The sequence below is a fragment of the Balaenoptera ricei genome, chromosome 17 (genome assembly GCF_028023285.1).
Source record: "Balaenoptera ricei isolate mBalRic1 chromosome 17, mBalRic1.hap2, whole genome shotgun sequence".
NCBI classification, from domain to species: Eukaryota; Metazoa; Chordata; class Mammalia; order Artiodactyla; family Balaenopteridae; genus Balaenoptera; species Balaenoptera ricei.
The window spans coordinates 8,435,979-8,459,369 of record NC_082655.1 but is presented as its reverse complement, the minus strand read 5'-3'; the positions used below and the strand labels follow the sequence as shown (position 1 = coordinate 8,459,369).

Below are 23,391 nucleotides of genomic sequence, written 5' to 3'. Positions count from 1 at the left end.
AGGGAAGGGGGGGGCGGGTCGGGCTCCAGGCGGTGGAGGGAGGGGAGGCCTTATCGGAGGCCCGGCTCAGTGAGCCAATGGTCAGAGTCAGACAGCGACAGAGGGATTGCCTCAGCCCACATGCCTCTGCCCTGTCAGGAGGGCAAGCAGCTTGTCCAAGGCCACAGTCTCAGCATCAGGGCTGCAGGCCAGGGCCTCCCACCTACAGGTCCACCCGTAGGGACTGAAGACGGTTCCCTCTGTCCTACTGGACGGCTACTAGCTCTTCCCTTGTATACAGAACAGGCTTAAGCTCAACAGAGGGCAATTTCTTCCCCCCGTGTCTGTACTGGTTCTTGCTCCAGGGCTGGTCCCCTCCCTGGTCAGCCATGGCCACCACCACAGCCAGGCCTGGGATGTGGAAGGCTCTCTGCTCCTTTTCGTGAGTTGAATGAACTGGAAATTAGGCAAGAACAGGGTCTCTTCGAGGTTGCTGGGGGAATACGAGACCCAGAGTCAGAGCAGAGTATATAATTGTCTTGCTGTGTCTCGAACCTCCATGGGCCTCAGTTTCCCCATCTGTCAAATGGGGACCATCGGCACTGCCCTTGCAGGGTTGTTCTGGTCATCGCCTGGCACAATGGGTTGGCTGACTCAGGAGAGATCCCCGTTTTCCCCCCAGCAGGCGCACACGGCCCAGGCATGGCCCTCAGGTCCTCTGGCCGTGACACCTGCTTGCCTTCCCCGTGTCCTTGAACCCTAAGCCCCAGCAACGGTGACCATTGGTCATTCCTGCTCCATGCCACTTTGCAGCACCCGCACGCCCCTGCTCATGCCGTTCCTCAGCTTGGATGTTCTCTTTGCCATTCTGGTCAGTTCTCACTCATCCTTTAAAGATGCAGAGCAAATGGCTCCTCCTCCAGGAAGCCCTCCCTGCTTCCACGGCCCCATCCCTTCCCTTCTCACCTTGCTCTCATAGCCCCTAGACTCTGCTGAGACACCCCACCGTGTGGCCCTTGGGTGTGATGCCTTAAGAGACTGATACTGGTTCAGATCCCAACTCTGCCACTTGTGAATGGTCTTGGGCAAGTGATCTGACCTTTCTGTGGCTCCGTTTGCTTATCTGTAAACTGGGGGAGATGATTATAAAAGCAGCCTGCCTCTTAGGGTTCTCACAACGACTAGATGACTTAGCATGGAAACTAGTAACAGAGGCATAAAAGGCAAAACGCAGACCACGTAGACCTCATTTTGATCTTGATTCATAGAAACCATATGATTTTTTTTAAAGCTTTGAGATAATCAGTGAAGTCTGAATATGGACTAAGTATTTGCTATAGGGAAAATTACAAAATTGTAACCAAACTAAGTTAATTGGTGTGAAAATTGTTTTGTTTTGTTTTTAATTCTCCATACTTTAGAGATACTCTCTGAAGAATTTCAGGTAAAATCACATGATGTCTGAGATTTGCTTTGAAATCCTCAAGAATGAAAAAGTATGTGTGTAGGCGGGAGAAATAGAGGAAAGGAGATGGACAGAGGTTGGTTGATAATTATTGAAGCGGGAAAAGGTATGCGAGATTCATTATATTATTCTCCCAACAGTGTGAATATTTGAACACATCTCCAAAAAAGAATGAACACGTTTTAAATTTGATTATACGTAACCCTGGTAGAAATGCTCGCCACTTGCTGTGCACTCCGTCAGGGTTAGCTCTTATTAATAGCGCTGTCACTCTATAACAGAAGTTAGTGATCATTTCCTAAAAAAGACCAGAGAGTAAATATTCTAAGCTTTGTGGACTATAGGCTCTCCATGGGATCTTCTTTTTTGTTTTTTTACAGCCTTTTAAAAGTGTAGAACCCGTTCTAGTCTGTTACCAAAAATGCTGTGGGCGGGATGTCCCTGGGGGCTGGTTTCTGATCCTTGCTCTATAATGCAATTGCCTTTTTCATACTGCTGTCTCCTGGGGAGGAGGCTGGGCGCTCCCTGAGACTTTATACGGGGAACTTTGTAGATGCTTTATATTCATCTGATGAATGAACAAATTCATGAGGGCTCGTTATTTGGAAAGAAATCTGGCTTCCTGCCCTCTCTACCTTCTCCATGTAAAGTCGACTTTCCCAAACAGACGCTGCTAAGACTGCATGTTTATAAAACTAATTAGCAGAAAAGCTCTACAAACCTTCCACCTCCCAAGACGTGCAGCCTGGCCAGCGCTGGGTCAGTGCTGGGCCTCAGGTCCCTGGAGATCCTGCCATCGGAACCGGCGTGAGCATGGAAGGCTCTGGGCAGTGCTGGGTCCTCCAAACACTCAGGCCAGGTGACTTGGGGGGGTTTGAGCTAAGAGTTTTCCAAGACGGTGACCCCACCTGCAGGGCATTCCCACCAGGCCCTGGGTACAGACCCCTAGGGGTATCCTCGGAGGGGGAGGAGATGCTCAGAAAATGTGTCCACCAGCTCACACGGCGGCTGCTTGTTAGTTACACCAGAAAAGTGAGAGCAAAGCGTCGGAGAGGGCTGACCACAGGGCATCCCCAGCTCTGGACCCAGGCCTGTGTCCACATTCTGCCACTGCCCACCGAGGCCTCTCTTTTCAGGGAAGGAGCAAACAGAAACTGCTTCCAGACAGGGCAGCCCTTTCCTAAAACCCCCAGGGCCCAGCTGAGGCTGGCTCAGGCCATTCCTGTCTCAACCCTGCCCCCTGGTGGAGCATCTGGGGGTGGCCGCCTAAACGTGGGCAAGCCAAGCTCTCTACCATCCCTTCCATTCATGAAGCACTAGCCCAGGGTGTGCCAGGCTCAGTGTTGGGCACCTAGGAGTCAAGAAAGGGCAATCTGTCCCTGCAAAGCCCCGCGAGAGACTCCCATCTCCTCTTCCGGGGGCCCCTGGAAGCTTGGGCTCAACTGAATCACAATTTCACCACCCCGTGTTGTAATCTTGCGTGTGTGTCTAGACTGTGACTGCCTTCGGGTAAGAAGCACGCCTTGTTCATCTGAGCACCAGCCGCTTAGGAGATGCTTAGTGCATGTGTGTGATGGGAGGATGGAGGAATGAATGTATGGATATGAATGTGAAGGAATGAAGGAGTAGGGCAGCATGGTGGTAAGTCCCTCTGGAGGGACACTCTGGGGACACTCAGAGACCCCTTCCCAGCGGCGAGACTGTGAGCAAGTTACTTAAGCTCTCTGAGCTTCAGTTTCCTCATCCGTAAAATGGGGGTAAGACCATAACTGCTCATTAGGGCTGCTGGAGGATGCTGTCATCATTACTATTTTACAGATGAGGAAACTGAAGCTCAGAGAGGGTGAGCACGGCCCCAGGTCACAGAGCCTTGGGAAATGGGTTCCACTCACTGCAGATGCCCTGCCCTTTCCTCCTGGTCCCAGGGCCCTATTCATCGATGAACCACACACACTCTCAGAGGACGGTGAGGTCCAGCTCCATCATCGATCAGGATGATTAAGGTCTCAGGGTGGCACCCCACCACGGCCAGCCTCCTGCTCTCTGCTCCCATGCCTACCACGATTCATTGTTGTAAAAATGTCTTCCTTCTTAATTTTAATCTGCTTAAGTTTGTCCAATAAATATGATTAAATGGATTGATTCATTGCTTTTAACCTGCCTACTGATTACCCTCCTTGCCCAGAGGGTTAAGCAGCAGACGTGGTCTTAGTCCATTTGGGCTTCTATAAGAAACCACACACTGGGAGGCTAACAAACAACAGAAATGTATTGCTTATAGTTCTGGAGACTGGAAGTCCACGATCAAGGCCAGCATGGTCACATTCTACATGAGGACCCTTTTCATAACTGGCATCTTCTCATTATGTCTTCACATGGTAGAAGGAACCAGGGAGCTCTCTGTGATCCTTTTTATAAGGGTACTAATCCCATCCATGAGGGCTCCACCCTTATGACCTAATCACCCCCGAAGACCTCACCTCCTAATACCATGACCTTTAGAGAGGCTAGAACGTCAACATATAAATTTGAGGGGACACATTCATTCAGTACCCAGCAGACACTTAGGGGTCTTATCATGGCAAGCTGCTCCTTTTTTATTTCTTTCATTTTTCAGTCTTTCTCACAAAACAGTAAAGGCAAAGTACATCATTTTCAATTAACTACATGAGGCCTGCTTACCAAAAGTGGTGTGTATTCTGCAGGTTGACCTGGACTGTTTTGTGGAAGGCTGATCAAGCTGCCAGCAGGTTAGGCATGTAAGTGCAATTCTAGAAAAGTCATGTTAAGAAAGGAAAGTGGTCTAGAATCTCCCTATCGTACCCTCCCCTGGCCCAGTTCTCTAAGAGGAGGGTTCCCATTCTCACAAGAATCACCAGGGGTGCAGGTCAACATATAAATTCTGGGCCCAGCATAGAAGAGCTGAAGCTGAATATTCCAAGTGGGCTTCAGGCATCTGTATCTTAACAAGGTCCTTAGGCAAGTGGACCCTTCTCACCCTCGGCTGCATTCAGTGCCCAGGATTCTGCCCAGACCACTTCAGTCAGGCTGTCTGCAGACAGTGGCCCGGCATCAGTGTTTATCAAAGCTTCTGGATGGTTCTAACATGCGGCAAAGTTTGGCAGCCACGGTAGGAAGTGACTGTGTGAGGTGCTGCCCTGGGGTCTCTGAGGATGGAGGTGGGCAGTGGGCTCAGCCCGGGAGCTGAGGGGCTGAGCAGGCAGAACCAGGCAGGAGCCTGAGCCCTGGGTGCCCAGCCCGGGAAGCATCAGGGCACAGACCCCCCTCCTGTCTTTCCTGTAAACACAGTGGTGTCCGCGGGGAGTCCACAGCCAGAAGCACCTTGTAAAAGAGACTCTTATGTGAACAAGTGCAATTTGGAAGTACCCAAGGCTGTTCTTGATTCTCTTTGGCTTTCTCTGGACGATAGATATTCTCCTTGCTTTCTGATTGTTTTCCTTCCCTTTTTTCACCCTTAGCTTCTGCTGTTATAAAAAATGCTGTAGCCCCATAGAGCAGTGAGTTTGCAATAGTCCCTGTACCATGGCCAAGGGCAGGTGGACATGCAGTGCCATTTTGGGTATTCAAGGTGGCTGACGTGTGTGTGTGTGTGTGTGTGTGTGTGTGTGTGTGTGTGTGTGTGCAGTCAGTTTCCCTGGGGTGTGGGTGCTGGACAGAGCAGTCGGGATTCAGAAGGTCATGCACCAAAATGAGGAGTCCTCAGGCCTTGGGGTCTAAAGGTCTTCCCACCCCACAGCTCTCATCAAGGACCTTCTAGGGAATGGGAGATTTCCTACCACTAGATGGCGCCAACAGCAAGGGCTTGGCTCAGGGGAACCAGAGCCGCTGCCTCCACTGCTCCTCGGTGCCATCACCTGCTTCCCTCATCCAAGAGGGGGGCCTTCTCTGCAGCTCCCCTTGAGGAGCTGGGTGCCCTGGGGCTCCCGGCATGTACTTGGAAAGGAGGCTTCCTTCTGGGGAGCTTTAACTTGGAATGGAGACAGCAGGATGGATAGTAACCATGTGGAGGTGGTTACTATCCAGATTCCAGCCCATCCCAGCTCAGCTCAAAGTGTCCAGACCCCCAAGTCCTGTGCTGGGCTGTGTGGGTGCGAGGTGGGGCGCACAAGCAAGGGAGCGCAAGGGCAAAGTCGTGCTTTCGAGCGTCTGCCCTTTGCCAGGCCTGCATACACAGTGCTTCTGCATACACAATGCCTCCACCCTCCCAACAGTTCCCGAGGGGGCATTATTGTGGCCATTTCACAGATGGGGATGTTGAGGCTCAGAAAGTTTGTCCAAGGACACACAGAGAGAAACCACTTCTGACTGTCTCGGGTCCCATGCTGTTTTCTTGACACTCAAACTTAGAGCAGAGAAAAAAGCTTCCAAGATGGTAGATCCTGAAAAATCAAGGGACACCAAAGCCCCTTAGAGTCAACAATTCCCCATCCATCCATTCCACCAGGCGACACTTACACAGCCCTGCTGTGGGCCATGAGCCGTGTTTCAGGCCCACAGAGAGAAGTAAGGCACAGACCCTGCCCTTTACAAGTTCACATTCTAGTGGGGGAGGCAGCACCCCTAATACAACTTGGGAAAGGCATGGAAGGCTTCCTGGAGGAGAGGGCTTTTTTACTTCCTCTGCCAAGAGTAGGTCTTGTGGGTGTAGAGACTGTCAGAGATGGTCTGGGGGATTCCTAAAGCTCCAGGCCTCCACTGTCACAGACTGACAAGGAAAAGTCTCTCTGCATACAGTCAGAAAGATGAGGGTGTGTGAGTGTGTGTGTGTGTGTGTGTGTGTGAGTGTGTGGTTTCATTGATATGGGGGTTTGGGGTTTTGTGTGTCACGTTGTGTTTCGAGGAAAAGCAAACAAGGGAAGGTAACCTAAATGCTTTCCAGATGAGCACAGACCAGCCCTGCCAGCCTCCAGAGCAATCTGCTCCCCACCAGCAAATCTGCCTGAAACCAAGCCTAGAGGTGACAAAAGCCTCAAATCAAGGTTTGCATTTTTGACTTTCAAAGGCCCTTAATGTGTCAAATCAATATTTACTGCACTTGTTATGTGCTGAGCACAGAACCAAGAGCCCAACTAATCCAAAACTTCAACCTGGACCACCTCTCCTGGCCTCTGGTTCTCACAGCCAAGCATTCAAGGAGGCACATCACTCACCTCGGCAGAGAGCTTCCTGCCCTGGTAGTCAGAGAGCTCCCGGGGCCGCCCTGGTGCCCGGCGCTCCCACACAGCCTCACGTTGTGATCAGTCACCTCTAATGTCTGTCTCTCCTATAAGCTGTGGTGCCACAAGCACAGGACGTTTTTCACTTCATCTTCAAATGCCTAAAACTTAAGAGAGACGGTGAGCTAGCTCAGCAAATGTTTGTGGAGTGACTGAAAGAGCCCAGAGGGAGCAGAGGTAAAGGTCCCAGAAATGAGAGCTTGGAGAGTCATTTGTGCCTAGGCCCTGACGTGGGCCGTGTCATCCTGGATGTGTCCCTCTGCCTTTTGGGTCTCGGTTTCCTCCTCAGGAAAAGAAGGAATCTGTCGGAATATCTCAGCATCTATTGTTCAAAGAATGAAGCGCAGATCTGTAAGTCCACAGGGCAGGCTCTGGTTCAGGACGGAGGAGCTGGCCCGTGGGGCACCCTGCACAAGCCCTGGCTCCACCTCCGCTAACCTCAGAATTCAGGAGCCCCAGACAGCAGGCTCCCCAACAGGGACCGCCACCTGGGGTGGGAAAATGCAGCCTCCACTCTCCATCCTCAGGCAATTCCCTTCCTCCCTGGGCCTAGGTTTCCTCCAGTATAAAGAGTGAGGGGCCAGGAGGGCCGTTCAGGAAGGCAGCTGGAGGGGCCGGGCGGGTGACTGGATGCCTGAGATACAGGCAGTTGGGAGCTCCTAATACCGGCCGGCGTCCCAGAGCAGCCTCCCGTTCTATCTGCCTGATCTTCAGCGCAGGGAGGGCTCTTTGGGACGTCTGTCTCCTTCTCCTCTGGCCTGTTGTCCTGTCCATCATATTTGCCAGCATAAAGATGAATATATGGGCTGGGGGATGGGAACGGCGTTCTGGGGAGGAGTGCAGGTGGGGGAAGTGGTGGAGTGGTGGTCCGTTACCCTTAGCGCAAAATAAGACCCCTCTCTGCATGGTTTGCACCAGCAACAAGAGCATGAATCCCTTCCCTACGGAGGCAGAGGAAGCCAGCTGCAGGAACTATGAGGCTGGACACCGCTGCCACCCACTGCAGCCCTTTCCTGGGGCTCAGAGGGGAAAGCAGAAAGGGAAGGAGAAGGAGAAGAAGAGGAAGAAGAAGAAGGAGAAGGAGAAGGAGAAGGAGAGGGAGAGGGAGAGGGAGAGGGAGAGGGAGAGGGAGAAGAGGAAGAAGAAGAGGAAGAGGAAGAAGAAGGAGGAGGAGGAGGAGGAGGAGGAGGAGGAGGAGGAGGAGGAGGAGAAGGAGAAGGAGAAGGAGAAGGAGAAGGAGAAGAAGAAGAAGAAGAAGAAGAAGAAGAAGAAGAAGAAGAGGAAGAAGAAGAAGAAGAAGAAGAAAATCAATAAAATAAAAATAGCTGCCTGAAACCCGATGTTAAATATGCATATCACTTATATGTGGAATCTGAAAAAAAAAGATACAAATGAACTTACTTACAAAACGGAAGTAGACCTACAGACATAGAAAACAAATGTATGGCTACCAAAGGGAAAGGGGGGTAGAGGGATAAATTAGGAGTTTAGGATTAACAGATACACACTACTATATCTAAAATAGGTAACTAACAAGGACCTACTGTATAGCACAGGGAACTATACCCAATATCTTGTAATAACCTATAAGGGGATATAATCTGAAAAAGAATTTACATATATGTGTATGTGTCTATGTATGTATGTATAACTGAATCACTGTGCTGTACACCTGAAACCTCAGTGGAGAGGGTAGATCTTTAGGACGCAGAGAAAAGAACAACCGGTTGAAAAGAGCGATGGGGTGTGGGCCGTGCCTCACAGCGTGACTCATCAGAAGGCATTTACTCAAAGCTGTAGCTCCCTCATCACTAATCGAGGCCAACTCACGGACCTCCCAGGCTTCGGGATGATCAGAAGGGAAGGAAACACCCACGGAGCTCAGAGATCTGACATAGAGTCTGCTTCCTGCCCCCCGGCCTACCAGCTGGGGAATTCGGGCAACTGGCTTCAGTCTCTGAACTCCGGCTCCTCCTATGGTTGCACTGAGGAGAAAGGAGACGTCTGGCTATTAAAAGCATGGTAGAGAAACATAATTTCGCGTAAACCTTTTGAACACCATGAAGATGGGAAGGTGACTGCAGACCTTTGGCCTTTGAACCCCTTACCTGGCAGCTCCCTTTATGTCTGCCCTTCCCCTGCAGGCCCTCTCTCCAGCTCCCGCGGCCACGGTCTTCACCCCGGCTCGCCTGGAGGACACCCCTGCACACCCCCAGTTCTGCAAGTGGCCGTGCGAGTGCCCGCCATCCCCGCCCCGCTGCCCGCTGGGGGTCAGCCTCGTCACAGACGGCTGCGAATGCTGTAAGATGTGTGCTCAGCAGCTCGGGGACAACTGCACGGAGGCTGCTGTCTGCGACCCCCACCGGGGCCTCTACTGTGACTACAGCGGGGACAGCCCGAGGTACGCAGTAGGAGTATGTGCACGTAAGTGACACCCCTCACGCACCATCCGACCAGCCCCCAGCACCCCCAGCTCGGGCCCAGGGCCCCCCACCCGTTGCCCTTCCTCTGGCCTGGCTCCAGTTCTGCAGTAAATACCCCCCCGCCCCCTAGCCCAGGCCATGATTAGAGGCCAGAGGCTGGGCTCTTCCTGAGGAGGGAGGGATGCTGCATTCCTCTGGCATCCAGAACCTGGCTGTCTTCTCTGTTCTCCATCCATGGATGAGTCCAGGGAAGAGGGATCCCCAGTCAAGACCTAAGCCTGGTTCTGTTTTCTTAGTGGTAGAACTCTTTGCTGGATGCCCATGACCTCCCAGGGGCACCAGGACCCTGCAGAGCTCCAGATATTTCAGTAATATTGTAAATTAAAGTAACATGGTTTTAAAACATTTAGTAGCCTTGAAAGAATAAAAACCAGCAGCCTGAAACCATCCCTTCCTACCATCCACCCATGTACCTCTGGTTACTACAGTCACTTTTAACTTTCAGCCCTTTCTTCTGGTAGTTGCAAATACTCAATACATGTCTTCTGTTATATATTGATTGGCTTGAAATATCAATTGTGGATCATCTGTGAATGATCCTATATGATAGCTAATGTCTGAGTTCCTTAATACCAACTGACATCTCCCCCATCTTCCAATATCACCGTCAGGTTTTTGGTTATAAACCACTATTTACAATATTAGGATTATGTAAATGTTTTTCACTGTGACATGAGATAGTGTACTTGTTTGAATTTCCTTTATTATGAAGTCTTTTGTTTTTCCTGGGGTTTCTATTTGCCTTTGCTTTTTCTTTACTCTTTGTCCTTATAATAGCCCCATGCCATGGGAGAGGCTGTTTGTTGTTTGTTTGCTCTTCACAGGGTTCTACCATTTCCTTTGTTGTTCTCAGAGACCTCCTTTCTGGGACTTTCTGGTCTCCTGCTTCTATCTGGACTGTTATTCACTTAGCTTGAATCATCTAAGCATTTATTCAAGATACCTGATCCAGCATGATGAAAAGAGGTGACTAGGCATCATGATGCAGCAGCCTAACTTCTGAAAAGTTACACAAAGCCTCATAAACCCAAGAACTCCCTTCTTCCCTTAATGCTGAATCAAGCTTTCCCCATAACTGTGATTCTAATACACCCCACTGCATATTCACACACAGCAGACTCTCTCATCCTCAGTTAACCCATTATATTTCCTGAAGTGGGTTGTTGATGAGGGTTATGCACAAAATTCCAAGTCAAAACAATCATGGTTAACTTATGAGCACTTTCTGCTCTTTTGACCTCAGTTCATGCCTCAACTTTCATACCAAGTCATCTGTCTTTAGCGTTCCAAGTAACTACCATTGATTCTGACATCTTTCCATTTTTTCCCCCTTTTACTGAGACTCATTATTAGCCCCACAAAATTCTGTTCAGTGAGAACTTGCAGATTCCATCTGCATAGAATCATCTGACGTGTTGGTTAAAAATGTTATTCCTGAGCCCCACCCCAGACTTACTCATTCCAATTCTCTGGAAGTGGAGATAGGAATCTACAACTTTAACAAGCTCCTTGGGCGATTCTCATACTCAGGTTTGAGAGTGACTGCTAATGTATATAGTCACTCATATACTCTCTCCCTGTACCCAGGTAAGGAAACCAGGCTGAGCTTTCCTGCAGTAGAATCCCCTCCACGTCTATGAGACTGTCTCATCATTTCTTTCCCCTTTTACAGCTGTTCTTTAAGGTCATTAAAAGGACATTCATTGTGACTATACGATTCTCTAAAGTTGCAATGACATCTCACCACGTGCCAGGCACCACAACTTTATAGACATTCTCTCATGGACCCATAGACTGTACAGACCCTGGAACTGCTTATCCTGCCTGCTTTTACCACCAGGGGCTTGGAAACCCACCTTCCCAATCCACCCCCAGCCCTCTCTCTTTATATGTCAGCTCCTGCCTTCACTTGGCTCCTTCTCATCATGAGTCTCTATTTCCATTCCTCGTATTTGAAAAGAAGACTGTGGTTTTCAGGAGACTGTAATGAGTACTACACTTGCCAAGGGTTCTCTGGTCATATAGGTCTACAGACACTGGAACGAATAAGGTTCAATAAGTGAAACAGAACTTTTCAGAGGTTTTAAACATTCACATCCATTGTCAAATTCCAAAAAGAGAGCTGTCATAAGAAGACTTTTCTTTTTGAACTTATTTGCACAGTGAACACGTTTTCCAGGCAGATTTTTACCCAATCACCCACCTACCCCACCACACACACTCACTCAGATACACACACAGCATGCATACATGTGCACACACACACACACACACTAAATTCACCAGTGTTCTACTGAACATCTTCCCGGAAATGCTGCCATAGTGTCTGAATTCATGAGACCCTAATGCAAGAAAGAAGAGAGTCCAGGGTCTGAGGCGCTAGAGAGGAAGAGGCTTCGGGGCCAGAGGAGAAAGAGAAAGAAGAGTTCCTCCACACACACAATCTGTCAGCAAATGGCCAACAACCAATGGACGATCCCCAGGACAGGCTAAATCTGTCCTTCAAGATGTGCGTGTAATTAAGCCAGGACAAGGAAATAAAAACGAGCAGCTGCAACACTGGCACAAATAACTCAAAGAGACGATCACAGGGATTACGGAAAACTAGTGAATGCAAGTTTTGGCCACTGAGGCCAGGCAGAAAAGTGAGTTTGGTCTGATCCAGTCTGCTCAGTTTTCAAGTGAATCCAGAAAGAAATCCAGATTTGTGTACGATTTGTAAATGTTGGCAACACATTCAAAACTCTTTTTAAAAACACTCCATGGGCCAAACTAAATACATCTGTGGGCCGAGAGTGACCTCTGAATTAAACTGTTTGGCTATTTTGGTGGACAAAACATGACTCTGCATTCAATGCAGCTGGGTCAGGATTGAGGGCAGTGTGGTTTGCTGGAAGGATCATGAAATTTACAGGCAGACAGACTTGGGTTTTGCCTCCTGGCTCTGCCACTTACTGGCTATGTGACCTTGGGCACGTCACTTAAGGAGCTTGATCGAACCAGCTTCGCGTGGGGGTTGAGGCTGAAGCCTAAAATGTGGTCAGCTGCTCTTGGTGACTATCTCATGTGCTTCAGCTTTCCTTTGTAGAAGTTCCCTTAGCCTTGTCCACGGTCATCCTCAGAGTTTGGGGGCAGGGCTGGTTCCAAGCTCAGACTCTCCCATCTGAAGAGGGAGGGAGTACAAAACCCGCGCATGGTGTTTGGAGCTTGACAACCTAAGTTCAAACCCCAGTGCCGCAACTAACTAGTACAATGGTTTTAGGAAAGCTGCTTAACCTTTTTAAGTGTCAGTTTCCTCATCAAGGAAAAATGCAATGAATGAATAATGCCTACCTCTCTGGGTGGTTAGGATGTCGAGTGCCTGATACACGGTAGAAGCCCAATACAGAGTAGGTTTCACCCCACCTGACATCCATCCGTCTGTCCACTGATTCATTCACACGGTGAACACAGGTTAGTGATAATACAGCAATGGGGTTACAAGGCATGGCCCACTGTCCCTGTTCCCAGGCAGGTGACAGTCCTCCAGGGGTGGGGCAAGGGGAGTAAAGGTCCAGATGGCACAGCAAGGTGACTTGAGTTCCTTGAAGTCCGTCAATAAAATGAAAGCCCACCAGTTCATGCCTGGACTTGCAAGTCTGAATGGTGAAGGAAACTCAGCCAGCTTCCCCTTCTAGCCAGGACCTGGTCCTTCAATTAGTCAGAAAGAAATCGAATCAGGAAGGGGTGCCAGAGTCCGCTGATGGGACAATCCACAGCCACCACACATGCCATCCATCCCTTGTCCCCATCCCCTAAACCTCCCAGGAGACCGTGAACAACTTCTAGAGGCCAAGGTTCCCAATCCTGGCTGCAAACTGGATTCACCTGGGAGCTACTAGGGCAAAAAAATAAAAATACTGAAACCCAGGTCCACCCTCATATACTGGAGCATAGTGTGGGCATCAAAATTTTAAAGAGCTCCCCTGGTGGTGCCATCGTGCAGCTGGTGTTGAGAACCACTGTGCTAAGGGCTCCCGGCACCCAGCACTGCCCTTTCCACCAAATGTTCCCACACAGAGGGGCAGAGACGGGCTTCAGCACTCCTGTCTCCCCCTCCACCAATACACACGCGCACACGCACACGCACACGCACACACTCCCTGGAGCAAGAGGGCGCCGCCAGGGGTGACTCAGAATGCAAAGATGAGTGATTCACCCAGTGCTTCCTCTGCTTTGTTTGGTTTTCCTATTTCCCCTCCTTTACCGGTGTCTGGTGGAAGGAAATGGATGGTGGAGTCAGAGCCCGCAGGCTTTGGGAGCAGCTCCATCAGTCACCTGTTGGGTGACCTCGAGCACTAACCCCACACCCCCAGTTCCCGTCTCTGCCAAAGGAAGGAAACAAAGCTCTCCTAGGGCAGTCACTGCGAGGACCGCATGAGATACCAGATGGGGCCTGGCTCCAGATCAGAGGGGCAGAAAGTGCTGGTGCCTTTCCTTTCTGTACGTTCTCCGGCACAATCACCTCCCAAGGAAACCAGCAGTCACTCCAATATTCCCACAGGCTGCCCTCACTGCTCTGCTGAGCCGAGCTCTGTGGCCTTAGGTGCGTGATTCAACACCGCTGAGACTCAGGTTTGCTGTAGGTGAAAATGCAGGTGATGATGTGGTATCGTTTCCTTATGGGATGAAGTCAGCAATACAAGGAAGCCTAACACAAAGCAGGTCAGGCAACCAAGAACCCTCACTCCTGCTGGATACAGGGATGATGATGATGATGATGATGATGATGATGATGATGATGATGATGATTCACCTTCAGGTGGATCCAGGAGATAAGCTGGAACTCTTGGCAGACCAGCCCTCCTCGGGTGAATGCCCTTGCCGCCCTGGGCTCTCTGCTTGCACTTCCAGACACTGCCCTCAGGGTGGGACCCGACATCAAGGGTGGGAATGCTGGTGGGGGCCCAGCAGCCCCAGATCTCTCCTGGAACTCCAGGCTTGCAGAACCAGCTCCACATGGCCACTCTGATGTCAACCGGGCATCTCGTGTCTAGTGAGGAACTTGAGTCCACCCACCCCAACCTTGCTCCTCTGAGGACAGGGAATCCCTCTCCTTCCAGGCTCAGGGCATAGAACTAGGAGTCCTTCTTGATGCTTCTCCTCTCATCCTCGCATCCTATCTGTCAGCGAGTCCTTCCAAATATACCCAGAAGCTGAGCCCTTCTCCTCCTGGCTGTCCCTCCCTGGTCCAAGCACCAACACCTCTTACCTGGATTCCTAGTGTGGCCTCCTGACACCACCCGTACCCCATCAGTCTGTTCTCAACTCAGCACCACGAGTGTTTTTGTGAAACATAATTCATATCACTGATTCAACAGTTACTCATTGAGCACCTACTGTGTGCCAGCCTCAGTTCTAAGCTCTAAGAGCTTTGTATTTTCCGCTGAGCCTCCAGGGAAGCCCCCTCTCACTTCATCTCCTGCCTCCTGACTTTCTCTCACCCTTCCCTGCCCTCTCCCACATCCCAGGCTGCTCCCACCTCGGGCCTTCCCGCCTACAGCCCCTCCCTGCCTGGAAGGCTCCTCCCCCAAGACCTGGGCAGCTCACCTCCTCACCTCCTTCCCACCTTTGCTGAAGCATCCTCACCTCCGTGAGGCTTTGCTTGCCCACCTTGTTTAAATCTGCAAACCATGCCCCCCCCCCCAAATCCCATCAACTGCTTTACTGCCCCCATCAGCATTCTAGATGGTCCGTTGTCTTTCCTCTGTCCCTCACTACAATGTAACCTCTTCGAGGGCGTGGTTTTTTGTCTCCTTGCTTCACTACTAAATCCCCAGCACCTAGACGACTCTATAAATTTGCATTGAATGAACTGAGTCTTTGTTTCAAAGTGTTCAAATTGGCTTTACATCTCGTCTGCTGGGCTCAGAACCGTGACCCTGGAGGCAGAAAATTGTCAGGACCAGGTTTTGTGCCACCTGATGGATAGGACAAGGGGCTAGCCACACGGCTCCCTGTCCCGGCCTCTCACCCCGCTCCAGACTGGCACTGCGGGTTTCTCCGCGGGTTAAATGAACTGGCGCTCCCAGGGGCTTCACACTGCTCTGCCTTCGCCCCTCCCGTACGACGGGAACATGGGGGGGTGTGGTCCAGCGGGGGCGGGGCTGCCCTGCGGGGGGCCGCCGGAGCCCATCTGCCTGACCCTCGGCGCCTGTGTCCACAGAGGTGGTCGGCGTGGGCTGCCTGCTGGACGGCGTGCGCTACAACAACGGCCAGTCCTTCCAGCCCAACTGCAAGTACAACTGCACGTGCGTGGGCGGCGCGGTGGGCTGCACGCCGCTCTGCCTCCGCGCGCGCCCCCCGCGCGTCTGGTGCCGCCACGCCCGGCGGGTGAGCGTGCCCGGGCGCTGCTGCGAGCAGTGGGTGTGCGACGACGCCGCCAGGAGGCCACGCAAGACGGCGTCGCGCCACACGGGCGCCTTCGGTGGGTGCCGCGCATGGGGGGCGGGGCGCAGGGCGCGGGGGGGAGGGCGGACCCTGGGGTCGGGGGTGGGGGGGGCGGACCCTCCCGGAGCTCTGACCGCCCACCTGTGATTGACAGGAGCCCCTGGCCCCCAGTCCCCAGTCCACCACTCAGGAGCGGTGTGACCTTGGGAAAGTCACATCTCCTCCGGGACCCTATTTCTCCGCTGGTAAAATGGAAATACGACCACCTGTCCACCTGTCTTATGGGATCCTCCATGCGTAAAAGGAGGAAGTGCTTCGTAAAGAAGGAAGCAGACACGTGCGGTTCCTTATTCTCCTACTAAGGAGTTTAGGAGGGGAGGGGTGGAGGCGGAGGAAGGACCGGTGTGTGGGTACCTGGGAGGAGAGGCTTGAGCAGCAGGTGGAAGGGCAGAGAGGGAGTGGATGGCTTCCCGCTCACTCTGGGGGATGGGTGGACAGGTGAGACTTCAGCCAGGTAAGCCAGGCCAGAGGAAGCTCCGGAAACAGAGGACAGGGACAGACCTGTTCGTTTCACCCACAGCTTACATGAGCCTAGCCAATGCCAGACACTCAGCTGGTACCAAATCGATGTTCGTCATATGGATGGATGAATGGATGGAGGGATGCATGGATGGATATATGGGCTGAGGAGACCTGAATTGGGGCAGTGGGAGCAGAGGTATCAAGGAAGGGACAGATGCGAGAGGAACTGGACAAGTAAGACTGAAGGGCTCGGCGTCAATACAACGGGTGGGGGGAAGGAGAGAGAGGAGTACAGAGACTCCCGGGGCTCGTCATCACTTAGGACACAACGCAGGGAGCACTTCTGGGGAGGAGAGCCCCCTTGCCGGAGACAGGTTGAGGCTGAGGCTGGGTGCCCTGCCCATGAGATCACCCAGAGGAGCATCCTGCGGGGGAAGCACTGGAGGAGGGAGATGGGGCAGAGAGGGACCTCTGGAAGTCTCCGGCCTAGAGCTGCTGATGGCCGAGGGGTAATGTGTTGGGGGGGCCTGGGGCAGAGGTGGGGAGGGGCTGATGTTTGAGGGAGGACAGAAGAGGAGACCAAGGGGGAGACAGAGAAGGAGAGCCAAGCATGTAATGGGAAAACCAGGAGGGTCTGATGACATGGAAAACAGCAGATGAGGACACTTCTAGAAAGAAAGTGTCCACCAGGCAAGTGGACATGAGGGAGTGAAGAAATGGCAATGGAGTTTGGGCGTTCTGAGGATACTGGTTGTTTTTTTTAAAGTTATAAGTGCGTGAGACTGCTCAGAGAGATTGCGTAGAGCAGGGTTTCTCGACCTCGGTTCTGACAGCATTTTGGATGGGATCATTCTTTATAGAGGGGACCGTCCTGTGCTTTGTAAGAGGAGGCTTACATCTGGCCCCCACCTACTAGATGCCAGTAGCGCCTTCCAGCCAAGTAGTGACAACCAAAAATACCTCCAGACATTGCTAGTTGTGACCTGGGGGGCAAAATTGCCTCGATGGAGGACCACTGATGTGGCCCTGCGACACCACCATGTAAGGTGTGAGAGAGAATGAAGCTGAGGAAGACAAATCCAAGAGGCAGGACGGATACAGGAGAAAGAGGGTTTCAGAAACCAAGTGGGGGAGGATTTCAGAGAAGAACAAACTGGACAGGAGAGGGGAGGGGAGGGGAGGCGAGGGGAGAGGGGAGTGTAAAGGCCAGAATAGAGACCTGTCCCCAGGCTGCCCGCCCCCGGGGGTCTGACTGGACCAGGAAGGAAGGTGGTACTGCCACCCCTACAGTTCAGGGATGCACAGCCTCTCTGGATGGGGCTTGGCGTGCCCCACGCGGGGCTGAGCAGCCCCCTGAAGCAGCAATCCCCTGCCCATGGAGGAGGTGTCCGGGGAAATTCTGTCCCCAGCAGGCCTCCCAGGGCAGAGCACAGGAGGGTCACGGGGTGAGGGTGCAGGGCAGCGGCTGTCTGCCCATCGTGTCACTGTGTGTGGCCCGGTGACCCCGTTCTGACTGAGCACAAGCAGAGCCCCTGCCGAGTGGCTGACCCAGAAACCAAAGCCCTTTCATCCTTCTAAGCAAATCCCTCCCCACTGCCCTCTCCGTCCCTGCTTGCAGCCCCAGCTCATCCCAGCCCGGACTCTCCTCTCTTCTGTCCTCTTTCTTTCTTCTGTCTTGTCCGTCCTCTTCTCTTACTCATTTATTCCTGCATTCATTCATCCGTCTCCCCTGCACACCTACCGTCTCTGCCCGTTCCTCTCTCTGGTTTCCATGCATGTGTGTGCTGGGTTGGACTGGCTTCCTCTTCCCATCTTTCTCTTGGGTATCTTGTTGCATCTTTCTGTGAGAGCTCTCCTTGGTCTTACTGGCTTTTTACCTGCCTCCATCTCTAGCTCACTCCATTTTCCATGTTCTGGATGCCAGGATACATGCATTGATAGAACCAGCCAAGAGTTGGGGTTCAGTTCACATTTACTGAGGGCTTACTAAGGGCCAGGGACAGCTTGAGCGTTGTCACATGTCTGAACCCATCTTTTCTGTCCCCAGCCTGGGACAGGAGGGAGAGAGGTGCTACTGTCAACCCCTCTGACAGGTGGGGACACGGAGGTGGGAGCTATTTTATTGGAAGCTATCCAGCTGCTAAGTGTTGGTGCTCAGAGCTGAACCCAGGCCATTTGCCTCTGAAACCTGCGTGTCCCCTTAACCACGATGCCCGCAGCATCGCCCAGATGAAATACTAGTACTACAGTGCAGGCACTTCCCTTTGACCTTCCCCACATAATATAATCTCTGCAGGGGCAGGAACAGTGTGTTTTAACCTTTTATTCCCAGCACCTTGCAGATGCCTGATGTGTACTCAGTCAATATCTGGACCCTTTTATTGCCGTACCAGCCCTGCAAGGCAGATGTTATTGTTCTAGTGAAGACCCTGAGGCCCAGAGTGAGTTGTCTAGAATCACACAGCCTCTAGGTGGTCAAGCAGGAATTGAACTTAGGTCCACCTGTCTCTAAAGATGGTCCTCCCTCCGGAGAGGTATAAGGAGCTCAGAACGGTCCTCCTCTCCCTGGGAAACTGTGCTGGTTAGAAGCCACCTTGCCCTCCTGTGCTGAGGGACAGCCCACCTCTCTCCTGCCTGAGGTTCAGGGACCCCAGCCCTTAGGGCGGTGACGACAGGAATTGGGGGCTGACAGAGACTGGAAACTCACAGGGCATCTGGTTCCCATCCGCAGCGGTCATGGATCAGATAGAGCCATGGCACAGGAACTGCATAGCCTACACCAGCCCCTGGAGCCCCTGCTCCACCAGCTGCGGCCTGGGGGTCTCCACCCGCATCTCCAACGTCAATGCCCAGTGCTGGCCTGAGCAGGAGAGCCGCCTCTGCAACCTGCGGCCGTGTGACGTGGACCTCTGGCCACACATCAAGGTGGGTCCACCTCCCAGGGTGGGGCAGGTGTCTCGGACGTAACAGACAAGCCTGGCTTTGAGCCCAGATCCTGAGCTTGCTTGTGGGGGGCTGTTTGTATAATAATTAAGCCCACGTTGTAGCAGTTTCTTGGGATAACATGTGTCACTGGGTTGGTGGGTTGTGAATTTCACTCAGTGGAAGTGGTGACCATGTTATTACAATCAAGGTGACTCTGGAGAGATCCCAGGGTCCCTCAGAAGTGCTCTCCTGTGGTGATTCCAAGGACCCCTCACCGACTGCTCCTGGGCCAGCCCCCACTCACGTGACAGCCACACGGGGCAGTAGGGGACAGCGGGACTCAGGACTGCTGGAGTCAAATGCCCATCTGCTGCTGACTGCGTGTGACCATGGCCAATCTCCTTGCATCTCTGAGCCCCAGTCCCCTCATTGGTAAAACACCAGAACTGGTCTCAGACATCCCTTCCAGCTTGGAGAGTCAAACATAATTAAAATAAAGGATCAAGGGTGTAGTGACCACAGTAGACTAAGACCCGGTCCTTGGAGTTAGAAATGGATCTGATTTGCTTAACCCAGGACCTCCTTGCTAACGCCTTAGGACTGGTCATCTGCCTTGGTGTCACATGAAAAATAAAGAGAAAGAAAAACTCAGCACTGATTCCATTTGGGGAGCATTGGTGGTTTCTTGAGAATGCTGAGGAGAGGGTTGTCCACCAGACAAGACAGCCTAGCTTCCCACAGTTCCTCCCCTTGTCTCTTTTTCCTCTCTGATTATTTCCCCTGCCCTACTAGCCTTTGTATTCTTGGTGCTTGGTACTCAGCAAACATCTCTTAACTGAAAGCATGGAAGGGAAATTTACCAGCAACAGGACAAAGAGGAGCAGAGTCCTAAGCTGGGTGAATGCACGGTGCTTGCGAGGTAGAGGTGGGTTCACCACCGAACTAATTCACGTCCCTTGCTGTTGGCTCATGCTTTCCACCCAAGTTCATTTCCATAATTATGTGCCTAGGAGAGCTCTCGGATCAATCATACAAGCCTCAGACCCACCCCACATCGCCTGGATCTGCTCTACCCCCGTTTCTGGCATAGTGCCGGTACATAGTAGACCCCGACAGCCATTCACTCAGTGAGTTTAGTAAGTGCCTACTATGTACCAGGCACAGAATTAGACTGCAGGGACACAGAAAGAGCCGCACTCTCGAGTGGCCCACAGCCCTGTGGAGAGACAGAACTCCCTTTAGATAATGCCAATCCAGTTGCATGGATTGTGAATGAATAAATTGCATGGAAAGGGTGTGTGTGAGAGTCTGTCAGAGGCAGAGGAGGAGTTTAGGGTAAAATGCATCCCCCAATCAGGGAGGCCATGATGGTCTGCCCCTAACCAGCAAGGGGTACTTGATTGGCTAAAGCAGCCGCAAAGGCATCCCGTGTTAGTGAAAGTGACCAGGGACTGGGCATTGGCAAGGCAGGAACACAGGAGGGAAGGGAAATCGCAGGTTGAGAGGTACCACCACAGCAAGGCATTCCCCTCCTGTGCTCCGTTTCCTCCTGCGTAATAAGACTGGGTCCTGCTGTATTTGGGGTGGTCCTTCCCAGTTGGAAGATGCTGCAAATCTGAAAGTAAGGCGGAGTGTGTGGAGAGTGAAAAGGGAAGAATTGAGGGCTTGGAGGGAAGAAAGTGGCTGTTGATCCTCTGGGCGTCTCAACTGAAACCTCCTTTCCTGCAGGAAGGGAAGAAGTGTCTGGCCGTGTACCAGCCAGAAGCGCCCGTGAACTTTACGCTGGCCGGCTGCACCAGCACACGTTCGTATCGGCCCAAGTACTGTGGGGTCTGCACGGACAACAGGTGCTGCATCCCCTACAAGTCCAAAACCATCGACATCTCCTTCCAGTGTCCTGACGGGCCTGGCTTCTCCCGCCAGGCCCTGTGGATTAATGCTTGCTTCTGCAATCTGAGCTGTCGGAATCCCAACGATATTTTTGCCGACTTGGATTCCTACCCTGACTTCTCAGAAATTGCCAATTAGGCAGGCACAAAACACGAGCTCGAGGCCTGGCCCCATGCTTGTAAAGGAGGCTGCCTTCTGAGGCCCACACTGAGCCTTCTTTTGTCCACCTTACCCCGATCCGGACCCGTGGCCCCTTTCCTGTCTCCGACCACCCAAAGCACCCATCGTGGTGCTGCTCAAGCCCAGACCATGGGTCCTCTCCTTGACAATTCCACGTACGCTCCAAGGAAAGTGCCTGTCTCCAGCTGTTCTGGTCAATACCCAAGCCTGATCCGCCTGTCCAAGTCACTGGAAGTCCTGCTGGATCTTGCCCAAGTCTCAAGGAACAGAATCAGCTAGGCATTCAATGTCACTAATTCCTTCCTTAAATACCAAATCGTAAGACTCTCTGGGTCCATTCAGAAGGATAGATGGGATTTAGAACTACTCTAATCGACAGTTTTGACCACCGCACACCAAAGTATCTCTCATTCCAAAGATTTGTGCCTCCCAAGGTCACCCAACATTTGCCAAGTGAGGTGAATGGCTGTTTGGGTTTGGTTTTTTTAATGAACAATTGTATCCATTATTCCGGGCATTGTTGAGGTTAGGTTTCTCTTCACCCCTGCACTGTGAAGGGTGTACATTGGGTTCATCCCAGTCAGAAATGCAAGATGATAAACTTCCTTCTTGTTCCTGGGAGAAGTCCCCAGTCAATACTCCAGGGTCAGAGCAAGGTCAGTCAATTTTCAGAAGGAGCGATTGACCCCAGCCCTGAATCTGCTGCTCGTGGACAGGGCAGGACGCTGGGCAATCGGCCAGGCTCCTCACATCTGGATCCTCTCCCTGCATGGGGGCTCATGGGAGTTGGTAGAGTCCCCTGGGGTGATGTCTCTGACCCCTGAGAATGGTGCCCTGTGACATTCCTGTGCTCTTTAGGGAGTCTTGGGTCCAGGTTAAGTGTGGGTCAAACCAAGGAGTGGTTTCACAAACCAAGAAGTGGGTCCAGTCTGTATCAGCCTAGAGTGGCAAGGGTCCCTGGGCCCAGGACATGTCTCTTTCTGCCTCAGTGACCCACTTCACAGACTGTGGGTCCTACTGACCCATAAAACCCAGTTCTGGTGCAAAGACAGAGGTTAACCAGTTGTTTCAAAACAGAAGTATATTTAACAGGGGTGAAAAGCTGAAAGGGCTTGAAGCTATTCAACAAAAGGAAGAGAAAGTTGCTATTAATGGAAATGAGGCTATTATTTATTTTATTAGTAAAATATAAATATTTACTGCTATAATTCTTTTATATAGTACCTTCTCTGTGTCAGACATTGTTCTCAGTGCTTTATGTAACCGTTAACACTAGCTCATGGAAACTTCGAGGTCGTGTTGAAAAGTGCCCGTTATTATTTCTGTTCTTACAAATGTGAAACAGAAGCTCAGAAAGGGAAGGGTGCTTGACTGAAGTCACCCAGCTGGTCAGTGGAGGAGTCGGAAGGCAAATCCAAGTTGAATTGACTCTGTAACCCATCTTTTCCCTCTACTTTAGAGCTTCCAAATGTGTCAGAGCAGGAAAACATGTCAGGACAGGCGATTCTTGCATCATTTTTGGTTCTTACTGTTGTGTCTCTAGCTCTTTTCACAAGAGAAGAGAGTGTCTGACTTTCAGATTATTTACATGCCTAAGCATCAAACAAAATCTGGGCTAAACCAAAATCCATGAATCCCCTACAGATCGTTCCCTCCTTCAAATCAGAACCAGCTCTCATATGTGTCTGAAGATGATTTTGTTACCCAGTGCTGCAGACTGAGTGATGGTGCGGTTATTCGTGAGGGAATTCTGGGTGGTGAGCAGAGGTATTCCTAGACAGGGAAAAAGGGTTGAGAATGTGCCCTCCTTACGGTGACCTCCTGAATGCCCGATGCAAGGCATACAATGGTGCTCAATGTGTATTTGATGAATAAAGGAAATTGTGTACATGTTCCTACTTGTATTCAGAAGATCTCTTTCTTCCAAAGGTACATGACAATCTGATTTTTATCAGCCAAATCTTAAATGCCATAGAAAGACATTTACTACTGAAAGAAATGTACATTTTTATCGGAAAAAAAACCAAAACAAAACAAGAATTCCTGTGTGAAGAGAATTTACCCCATGAATAATCTCTTCTCTAAGTCTACATGGAACATGTTGGATTTTCGTAGAGTGAAATCACCTGCCACCTACAAACTACAAGGACTAAATGAACGCTGACCCCATTTGAAATTCAGCAGACACCCGAGAGCTAGGTTCTTACTGAATTTGCTTCCCAGTTTGGGAAGGTGAGCATGGCTTCCAAGATCATAGGAAGCCTGGTTGGAGGAATTGGGG

The 23,391-nt window shown here is 51.4% G+C and overlaps 1 protein-coding gene across 2 annotated transcripts in view; it reads left to right on the top strand.

The window, feature by feature from the left end:
• Positions 1-23,005, top strand: part of CCN4 (cellular communication network factor 4) — a 30,992-nt gene extending 7,987 nt beyond the window's left edge. The window contains exons 2-5 of one of the 2 annotated variants that reach the window (XM_059902085.1): positions 8,826-9,105; positions 15,370-15,630; positions 18,847-19,040; positions 20,769-23,005. In XM_059902085.1, the coding sequence (XP_059758068.1) occupies positions 8,826-9,105; positions 15,370-15,630; positions 18,847-19,040; positions 20,769-21,068 (1,035 nt within the window). In that variant the 3' untranslated portion in view covers positions 21,069-23,005. Of the gene's footprint in view, positions 1-8,825; positions 9,106-15,369; positions 15,631-18,846; positions 19,041-19,305; positions 19,558-20,768 lie in introns of those variants that run through there. The other variant, XM_059902086.1, reaches the window with a different exon arrangement.
• Positions 23,006-23,391: the final 386 nt, after the last annotated feature.